The sequence below is a fragment of the Pinus tabuliformis genome, chromosome 4_2 (genome assembly GCF_031772625.1).
Source record: "Pinus tabuliformis cultivar Carrire ecotype Pingquan chromosome 4_2, CPIR1, whole genome shotgun sequence".
Classification (NCBI taxonomy): domain Eukaryota; kingdom Viridiplantae; phylum Streptophyta; class Pinopsida; order Pinales; family Pinaceae; genus Pinus; species Pinus tabuliformis.
In genome coordinates this window covers 1138215576-1138225703 of record NC_142304.1, presented here as the reverse complement: position 1 = coordinate 1138225703, position 10128 = coordinate 1138215576, and the positions used below count along the sequence as shown (strand labels likewise).

Genomic DNA, 10128 nt, shown 5'->3' with positions numbered 1-10128 from the left:
ATCTGGGGCGTCGGAGAGTCTGACAGAAGAATTAAGGAGGTCATTCCTGTACGAATCCCATTCCTCCAGCCATTCTTCATCCAGTTGAAGATCTATTCCTTGCATCCACCCTTGGTTCCATATAGAAGTAGTCCGGGGGTCGGCCACCTGGTTTAATGTGAGGAGACCTTTCTCTTTTAACACCGCAGCCAACCCTTGAGATAGGGTGAAACGCTCTGAACAACCAATCCATGGATCTCTGCCTAACCTTATTTGAGTGCCATTGCCCACGCTCCAAGCCAAACCCTTTTCAATGATGTTGACAGAGGAAGCCACTGCTTTCCAGACCACCGATGAGTGTTTGCAGGCCTTTGATGGCAATCTGATCCAGTCTGTCATTGATAGGGGGTCGATGTATTTTCTCTTAGTAACAGAAGTCCACAAATTGTCGAAAGAGATTAATCTCCAAGCAAGCTTCGCTGCTAGAGATTGAGAGAAGCATTGAAGGTTTTTGATCCCCCAGCCTCCCCACTCTTTGGGGCGAGCCACTTTATCCCAGGCGATCCAGGGAGTAACCTTTTCTGACTTGGAACCTGCCCAGAGAAACCTGCTGCAAACTTTATCGATTTGGGAAAGGACTCCTTTAGGAACCCAAGTCAAACTAGCCCAGAAGACAGGCACAGCCATGAGCACTGATTTTATTAGCACAAGCCTTCCCGCCCTGGAAAGCCATCTGAAGCTCCAGTGTTTTAGCTTTGATTCGATTTTGGCAAGAATCCAGGTCCAATCTTTGTTTCTGTAGTTGTCCGGTTTGAGGAGAAATCCCAAGTATTTAAAAGTATCCTCTAGCGCTTTGACATCGAAATTTAATACCATCTTCACGCTGTGCACCATATCTTCGGACAAACCTGAACACGTTAGAGAGGATTTCTTCTCATTTATACAGAGTCCAGTCGCCTTCAGGAAAAGGTCCATGATCCTTTTGAGCGTCTTACAATCCTCCAGACTGCCATTACTAAACAGAATTATGTCGTCCACGAATAAAAGGTGGGTAACCCAGAGATTTTCAGCTGCTTCAATGCCTTTGAGGGTTCCTTGTCTTTTAGCATCATGGATCATTAGGCTGATGCCCTCTGCAGCTAATAAAAACAAAAGAGGAGAGAGCGGACAGCCTTGACGCAATCCGCGTTCAGGGTTGAAAAAATTGGAAGCCGCTCCATTAATTAAAACAGCTATGGAAGAGGAAGAAACACAACTCATAATCCATTTCACAAAGTCATACCTGAATCCCAAGTGAGTTAGCAGAAGTCTGAGGAACAGCCAGCTTATTCTATCAAAAGCCTTTGACAAATCGATTTTCACAACAACTCCTTTCTTTTTCCTGATTTTGAGACTATGGAGAGTTTCTTGAGCAACTCCAACCGCTTCATGGATTTGTCTGCCGTCAAGAAAGCCGAATTGCTCAGGGGATATGTTTCGGGAGAGGAAGGGTTTTAATCTGGAAGCAATGACTTTAGCTATGATTTTGTAAACACAGGTGCACAAGGATATGGGTCTGAAATCTGCAAAGGAGCCTGGGAGGTCAGATTTAGGAATAAGAGCGAGAAAAGTGGAATTGAAGGGATGGAAAATTGATCCCGTACACCTTGACTCTTCTACAACTGCCACAAGCTCATCACCAATGAACTCAAAAAAGTGTTGGAAGAATTCGACAGTCCAGCCGTCCGGGCCTGGGCTTTTGTCCTTTTGCATGGATTTGAGAATGTCCTCAACCTCTTCCTTAGAAACAGGGGCCATAATGGAATCATTTCCTTCCTCCTCTATGAACCTAGGGAAGTACTGAGCAACTCGAATGACTTCAGCGATAGTTGCTTCCTCTGGTTGTTTAAAGAGATTCTTAAAATAGGAGTTCCCTAGAGAAGCTAGCTCTTCAAAAGAGTGAGCCTTATCCCCATTGGCTTTTTTCATTTCCCATATGGTGTTGGAATTTTTCCTGCCTTTTGCATAGTTTTGGAAAAACTTGGTGTTGTCGTCCCCCGCCTGCAACCAGATCGCTCTACTTTTTAAGCGCCAGCTTTCTTCCCTGCTCTGAAGAATCCGCTTCCTTTCCAATTCCAGATCTTTGAGTCTGGCCCGAGACTCTTCAGTTCTATAACCAATACCTCCTGAATCTTCAAGAAGGGCTATTTCCGCATTGACATTTTCCAGAGATTTTTCTTCATTTAGTTTCTTCTGGTGAGCCCAAGTCTTGGAGGCGGCCTTCATCCTTGTGAGATTTTCCATGAAAGCCTTGCCACGACCTTCATCTTCGCTGAGGTTATCCTTAATCCAGGTGCTGTGGAAGAGGTTGATATAGGATGCATCCAGAAGCCAGGAAGCATTAAATTTGAACGGAGTGCCCGGTTTTGGGAAGGCACCCTTCACCTCGAGGAAAACAGGGAAATGATCCGAGAGACCTCCTTCTCCAACCCAGTGTCTGAAAGCCTGAATCTTTTCGGACAACGAATCACAAATTAGGAATCTGTCGAGCTTCTTCCCAACCCAATCATCACCTATTCTTCGGTTTCTCCACGACGGACGCATCTTAAGTGGAGTGACATCCACCAAGGGAGAGGAGGCCAGCTTGTTTATGAAGAAATCCGTGAGAGGGTCTGCTCGGGCTCTGACCCCCCAGGACTCTGTCGGCCCCAGAGAAAAGTTGAGGTCTCCGCCGATTACAAGATATAGTCTAACTTACAGAAGAAATGATTTTTTTGATGATTTTCTTTTGTTAATTTTAACTAAAATCTTTTAAGTTGTCTAATCTGTAGAATTCGAGTGCCTCGGGAGTTTTTCATGGTGCTAAATCCATTTATGTATTCAAAAATGCATTTTAAATATCAAAAAATCATATTCTTTCTTGAAATTATATATATATATATATATATATATATATATATATTTCATTGACCTTTTTCTTTCACATATTTTATAATTTTTTAAGAGATACACATAAATAGCTTAAAAAAAAAATTATTATTTTTATATGTTCATTAATTAAATTTAAATATGAAATTTTAATTATTAATATGAATTATCATTATTTAAATAAATTTATATTGTAAAATTAATCTTAATTATATTTATTTTTATATGTTTTATAAATTTCAAAATTTATTTTTTATATATAAAAATATTTTTATTTTTAATTATGTTTATTAATTAATTTTTTTTTTTTTTTTTTTTGTAAGCTGAGGTGGTACTCTTTCTATTACTGGATAGAAAATAAAACATAACATAGTATCAAAACCATTATTAACTCGCCCTCATGGGGAAACCGAGTAATTAGGCCATCTATAGTTTTTAATGGCCGACCAAAAATAAAATGCCCAAAGTCTGATTTTCCTAGCAAGATAGACTAGACAGTCTTGAGATCTTCTAATTCTACTAGTCTGCATAAAATATATTTCCCTATCTAGAGCATACAAAAAACTATAGTTAACAGGACTATGAGCTTTCCTATACATATCTTTTGTCAAACATCGTCCATTGCAGGTTGCTGGTTTGCTCCTCCATCTGCACCCTAGTGAGCTCCCTTCAACAGCTGGTGTATTTCCTCTAATTTCTCCTCTTGCCTCTCCAGAGCAATGCGGATGAAACTCAGTTCCCTACGCATATCAGGGCCACCCTGCGCAATCTCCACCATCTCAGTAGCAACTCGCTCTAATGCTTTTGCCAGCAACCTTTTCATTACCCAGTAAATATGAAGAGATTGTTTGAACAGAGACATTCTGCCCCTGGTGTTGCCTGGATCATGCAGCAAGAATTCCCAGTCCTCCATTTCTTCATCAGATTGGTCTTGGAGAGGCTTAATTAAATTTAAATATGAAATTTCAAAATATTATTGTTTTTTTTTCCTATGTAAAACTAATCTATTAATAAAAACATAATGTACAGTGAGGCACCAACCTCGGGTCTAGGTCAGCCATATGACCATTTTAAACATCAAGTCTTGACATCGAGACTGCCCTAGATGGGGAAACCAGTCCGAGAACGAGATAAAGATAGGTTCATTCTACCCACGCAGGGGCTACAGTTCCAAAACTCAAAATTTTCTACCAAAATTGACACTGTGAAAAGACTGTAAAATTCAAAAAAGACTGCCAATATTGACCACCGTAAAATTCAAAATTAACCACTGTAAAACGACAAAAACAGAACTTAGAACCCGAGCTGGACACTATAAAACGAAAAAAACAGAACTCAGAACCCGAGCTGGACACGTGACCTGTGGCATGCAGTTGCAAGGTGTCTTAGGATGGTGGCTTCTCTTCCACGATCGGACACCAGCCATATTCTTCTGAACCAGTTTCCGCTGACTGCCTGCCACCTGCAGTGTCCTGTGGCTCACGGTCTTCCACCTGTATGCCTTTGTCTTTGCAGGTGGCGTTGCCTCCCGGAGTATTTCGGCGGGTGGCTGGAGCTCGGCTCCCCCTGAATGTTGACGAGCGACGAAGGGACCTGGTTCATCTCAGGGCTGAGCTCTGGATCTACGCACGAGCCAGTTACCTCCCTAAAGTCCATCGAGACGGTAGCAATGATTACCGATCTGTCCATGGAGCAGAGAAACCAGAATTGAGCCTGCTAGGAAGAAGCAGTGGAATTGGTGTGCTGGGCGGCTCCACTAGAACGCCGAACCTCATGGGTGCCAGCTCAACCTCGGCCGCTGCGAGTATTCGGATATCTGCCAAGGAAGCGGGAAGAGGAAGGGCTGGGGGGTGGGGAGGCAGAAGGGGAAGTCGAGATAGATGGAGGCGAAGACAGGGGGTGAATGGCACCGCCATGACTACCACCTCACCTGCATTGCATGCGATGGCATCGATGCATGTTTCTCTGGGTAGGAAGCTGCAATGAGCGTTGAGTCATAGGGGCAGGAAGCGGGGCGAGAACAACGGAGGGGAAATTGAGAGGAACAGGGGGAGTCAAGTTCGAGCCAGAGAAAGGGGCCGAGACCTCAATTTGCAGGGTGCAATGAATGGACTGAGAGAAGTGATGACCATTGCCCAGGTCGACGCAACAGAGGAGTTTGCAACGTCTACCCGTAGCAGTGTAAAGGCTTGAACCTGCTACAGCGGGGTGGCAAGAGCAAATCAAAGGTTGAATGGAGAATTGCAGGGGGCTTTGCTCCATATTTCTATATTTGCAGGGAATGTCTCGATTCTCACAACAGGTTGATGGTGTCAGCCGAGGAGCAGTGACCTACCTTAAATTCCCACAGGGGAAAGCGCAGGTTACCATGTGGTTCAACCACCTGCTTGTCCGACGGCAAATCTGCATTAATTGCTCATCTAACACCCGCATCCAGGGTTCAAAATATTATTGTTACAAATATAGAATATGATCATTTAAATTTCTTTTAATAGTATATATATATATATATATATATATATATATATTATGATTTTGTTTTATTATAATTTTATTAATAAAAACAAAATTATATTATAATAAATTAAATTGAAGCTATTTATTATTTTTATTATATTTTATTATTTTTTAAGGTGTAGTTTAACTTATAAACGAAATACCGTTTTTTTACCTGAATCCAATAATACAATTTCTAGCAAGAATGCGATTTTTTTGCTATTTAAGATACATTTTTGAATGCATCATGCAACACAGGTTCCCCACAAATTAGACAACTAGTTTGGAAATACCTCTTTTCAAGAGTAGTGACATCAATAATCCCTCAAATTATAAGACCATAATGATATACCCTTTGCTTGCAAAGTTATTTGGAAGCATGCTAGAAAATAAAATCAACAATTAAGCAAAAGAAAGAGATAAGCCTGCTAAAGGGCAAGCGGGTTTTAGACCTAAATCTTCCATAGTTGATCATTGTATAACTTTAAGGTGCATCATTGAAAAAGTTTGGGAGAAAAAGGAATAAGTCTTTTGTTGTTCTGTTGATTTCATAAAATTGTTTGACACGGTTCCTAGGGATAAGCTTTGGCACAAAATGGAAAAACTTGGGGTTCCTAAACATTTGAGAGCAGCTGTGCATAGGCTGTATGAAGGGGTGAAAGTCAAAATTAGAACTTCAGCAAACATTTTTGAAAGTTTTAAAGGCGATATCGAGGTCAAACAAGGTTGCCCATTGTCTCCTACCCTTTTTCTTTTATATATCAACAAGCTTGAGGAGTGGTTAAATTTGCAAGGAGGTGATCGTATCTATTTGGCCAAGTTTGTTATAAGGCTTCTTTTGTATGCATATGATCTTATTCTAATTGGTAAATCTACTCTTGATTTGCAAAAGCACTTGCTATCCCTTGAGCATTTTTGTAGAAGGGTGGTGACGCAAGTCATTATTAGCAAAACGAAAGTATTGGTTTTCTCTAAAAAAAGAAAACATAACCAACATAAGTTCTACTTTAAAAGCAACATTCTAGAAGAAGTTGTGAATTACAAATACCTCAGAATTGACTTCAACAAAAATCTAAGCTGGGATGGCTGTAGAAAGAAAAGAACTTTGGGGGGTTAGAAAGCATTTTATGCTTTTCAAAATAGGTGTAGAGACGCAGAGTTATGTGACTAGAAAACCACACAAACTATTTTTGGGCTTCTAATGATTCCAACAATTCTCTATGGTTGTGAACTGTGGACCAACAATACATCCAACATGCAGTGGAAACAAATTGAGAAAATTCAGAATCGTTTGATTACAAACAAATTCAAAATTAAAAGTGTAGTTCCTTATGCTATCTTGTTAAGTGATACAGGGGTTGCTCTTATTGAAGCAATTGCTATGGTGTGAGTCATAAGGTATTTAAAAAAAATGAGCAAATGGAAGAGGGAAGATGCCCTAAGGTTGTCTTTAATGACATATTGTGCTAAAGAAAAAAGACTTGGATGTAGCAAAATAACAAATAGTTTAATAAATATAGTATTTGCTTGAACACGTGTCCCATAAACAGTAAATAGATAAACACTTTTGTTATGGATAAGTTCCACAAGCGTACTTGGGATAAGGAGCGAGGGAGAAAGAAAAAAATACTATATTGAAGTGTTTAATCCCACTCATAATCATCAACAAAAAGTGTACACAGAGGCCAATATTTCTTGGAGAGCCAAAATTCTTATTACGCAGTTAAGGGCTAATTCTCATCAACTTCGTTGTGAAATAGGGCGCTGGAAAAGACCAAAAAAAGTGTGTGAGGAAAAAATATGTATTTTTTGTTCTTCTGGAAAAGTGGAAACAAAAAAACATTTCACTTTAGAATGCCAGGCCTTTAAAGACAACATGGAAAGTTATGCAGATATTCTAGCAGCTAGCTCTTGGGATAATTTATTTAGCAAGGGGTTTGTCAAGAAGTTGGGAGCATTTATTGTGAGGCTTCACAGGAAAATGGCCAAATACATCAACGAGATGAAGAAACAAGTTGTCCCATAGATTATCTTTAGCCTCATGGATGTTAAAATAATTTTCTTTATTTATTTATTTCTAAATAAATTCAATGCCCCAAATTCATAAATCTTTGAGAAACTTAAATTCTATAAATTAAATAACTTAAAATTAAATTTTTAAAAATCTTCGTTAAATTTAGTTAAAATTAACTTAAAAAATGTAGTGAACATTCAAATACATTTTAGTAACGTAGATTTGCCCACAAGCTGTTACTTCAAAATTTCTAACAAAATTTAGTAAGAGTCCATAATTTTAGCGAGCTTTAGGAGCATTAAGGTGAGGGGTTCTCCACATCCCTCGAACTTCAATGCACAAGGGGTGGATGGTTTTACAGATAATGTCGAGTAAGTATCAGTGTGGATAGGCTTCCCGATAATGTTTGCCCCTCGTGTTGGAGTATCTCACTCAAATCCAGGCGATAAAGACCCATAAAGCCTCCGCCAACCCCACGGTCCTTATCCATTCTCAGCCATAGAAGCCCACATCTTCAAAAATGCAATCGCTGTGCCTGGAAATCTCGTCGGCAATATTTACCAATTCTATCGCATCGCCGAGAAATAGCCGCTCTCCGCCATTTCTCCTCACAAATCCATTGCACGGCAATGGATTTCCCAGAAAATTCTCCTCTCACAGGCAATCTTGGCGCCAGGCTAAGAATTTTGTTGTAAAGGCCGGTCTGGTCGGGGAAAACCCCGAATGGGCCGAATCCGACTTCGTGGCCATCGGGCTTGCCCACTGCTTCCAGGAATTGAACGGAAAACTTGTCAATTACTTCATCATCGAGCCGATTCCATCCGCCAGCGTGGAATCCATGTATAATGGGGCCGCGACGTCGTACAAATGCATAGTGGGTTCGACCCTCGGTGAGGTCCTGAAGCAAGACGTGGAGCTGCTGCCAGAGGAGTTGAGGGGTGGGGTGTTCGCACAGAACTTCGATTATCGAGCAAAGGCGGCGTCCAGGACGTGGAAGAAGACTTACGCCCAGGAGAATCTGTTACAGCTCGCCCCCATTGGGGTTGTGAAGAAGGACTTCAATTTCAGCCTAGAGGAAAAGAGGATTTTGGGGGTCGTTTATGAGGTCAAGGACGAGGATAATATTAAGCAGGATCTGAGTATTGATGTTTATGGGAGGAAGAAAGAGGAGAGTAAGGAGGATCAGGCTACAGTGATCTCTTCTCTTTACAATGTTTGATTGATTGAAGGGTTATTAGGGTTTTAAGTGGCAAAGATTAATTGGTAGTGCTCTTACCCTTGAAAACCTGTTGGGTTCTAGGAAATAGAAAGAATTAAAAAATATTTCGTGATGAAACTTAGTATTTTTTCTATTTGCTCTTCAATTTTGTCAGTACTATGCAATTGAAATGGTGTTTGCAGGCGAAAACCTCACCATGATCCTCGTTTGTGTTCCCATTCCCTTCTGCCTTCCCCTCTGGATCTTGAGAGTACATTGGGGTATTGAACCACCATGTAGCCACATTTCTTGATTTATTCTCATTTTCTGTCCCATTTTCCGATTCCGCATTTCTATTAACATTATCTCTATTTCTCATTGGTTTGCCATTAACACTTTGAACGGAGAGAAGCTCTACAGTTTGGGCGATATTTTTGATACTAATGTGTGTAGACTCTGCTTAAAAGGACCAAACATAAAAAGCTGATATATAGTCTGTTTAAAAAGACCAAACATAAAAAGCTGATATATAGACACACTCTGCAAAGAAAGACCAAACATAAAGAGGATTATATATAGACCGGTCTGCACACTTAGTTATATCCATATAACCAGGAAGATCTATTAAGCATAGGAAAATCTACATGTGTGGTTTCTGATCCCAGGGCTCTTCTAAGAATTAGGCATGAGCGAGACAAGATAAGCAAGTAGTAGAAAAGATCTCAAGCGAGACAAGATAAGCAAGTAGTAGAAAAGATCTCAAGCTGTTATTGATTTGTATTGATTCCCAGATATGAATTTATAATACATTAATTTGACTTTCTCAATCTACATATAGAGTTCGCCGAGAACTCATTAGTGGATCATGACAATAACTTAACAAGATAACGATTACAACTCATAACAATATGATCGGGGACTTTGTGATTGCCTGAGACTTATAGTCTAACAGGCTTTAGGTGCTTAATAGATACGTGTTAAACGATGAATCTATGTTATTGGTGACAATATACCATTTCTTGTTTCATTCCCATTATAGCTGAAAAAACATATCCCTAGGAGTTGCATTTTGGTTAAATGCTAATGAGATAGACGCTTGGTTTTATTCTTTTCGAAAAATCAAGTTGTATTTATGTTACATTGGTGGAGCAATAGTAGCAATATTCGCATACATCTGATACGAAAAACATCACACTACGTCCCTGCATTAGCTAGCCAATGACCATTGCTAATTTTCCTGTACATTTATCTCTTAAATTATATGGTTAGCGGGCTTATACCTAAGGTTTCCTCTTTGGGTTCAGTAGCTTTCATTTGGATTCGAAGCTTGACGCGCCAACAGTGCCAAAGGCATTCTTCATTTCTTTTAAAGAATCTTTTTGATGTAAGGGCTGCTTCACACAGACTCCATGTTTACAGAAATGGGAAACAACAGCGTAACTAAAAATGGGGACCAGAGTGTTTTGGGATGAGTAGTTCTTCTTGCACACTGTGTATTATCAATGTAATAGATAATTTAGTGAATTCAAATCCA

General features: G+C 39.9%; 1 protein-coding gene across 1 annotated transcript; it reads left to right on the top strand.

Moving 5' to 3' along the window:
• Window positions 1-7746: 7746 nt before the first annotated feature.
• LOC149173683 (uncharacterized) lies at window positions 7747-8940 on the top strand. Its single transcript, XM_089424695.1, has one exon. It carries the CDS (start codon window positions 7917-7919, stop codon window positions 8613-8615), a length of 699 nt encoding a protein of 232 aa, XP_089280821.1. The 5' UTR covers window positions 7747-7916; the 3' UTR covers window positions 8616-8940.
• Window positions 8941-10128: the final 1188 nt, after the last annotated feature.

What these genes read in the sequence shown, in the direction of transcription:
- LOC149173683 (XM_089424695.1), top strand. Translation starts at nt 7,917, where the DNA reads ATGCAATCGCTGTGCCTGGAAATCTCGTCGGCAATATTTACCAATTCT.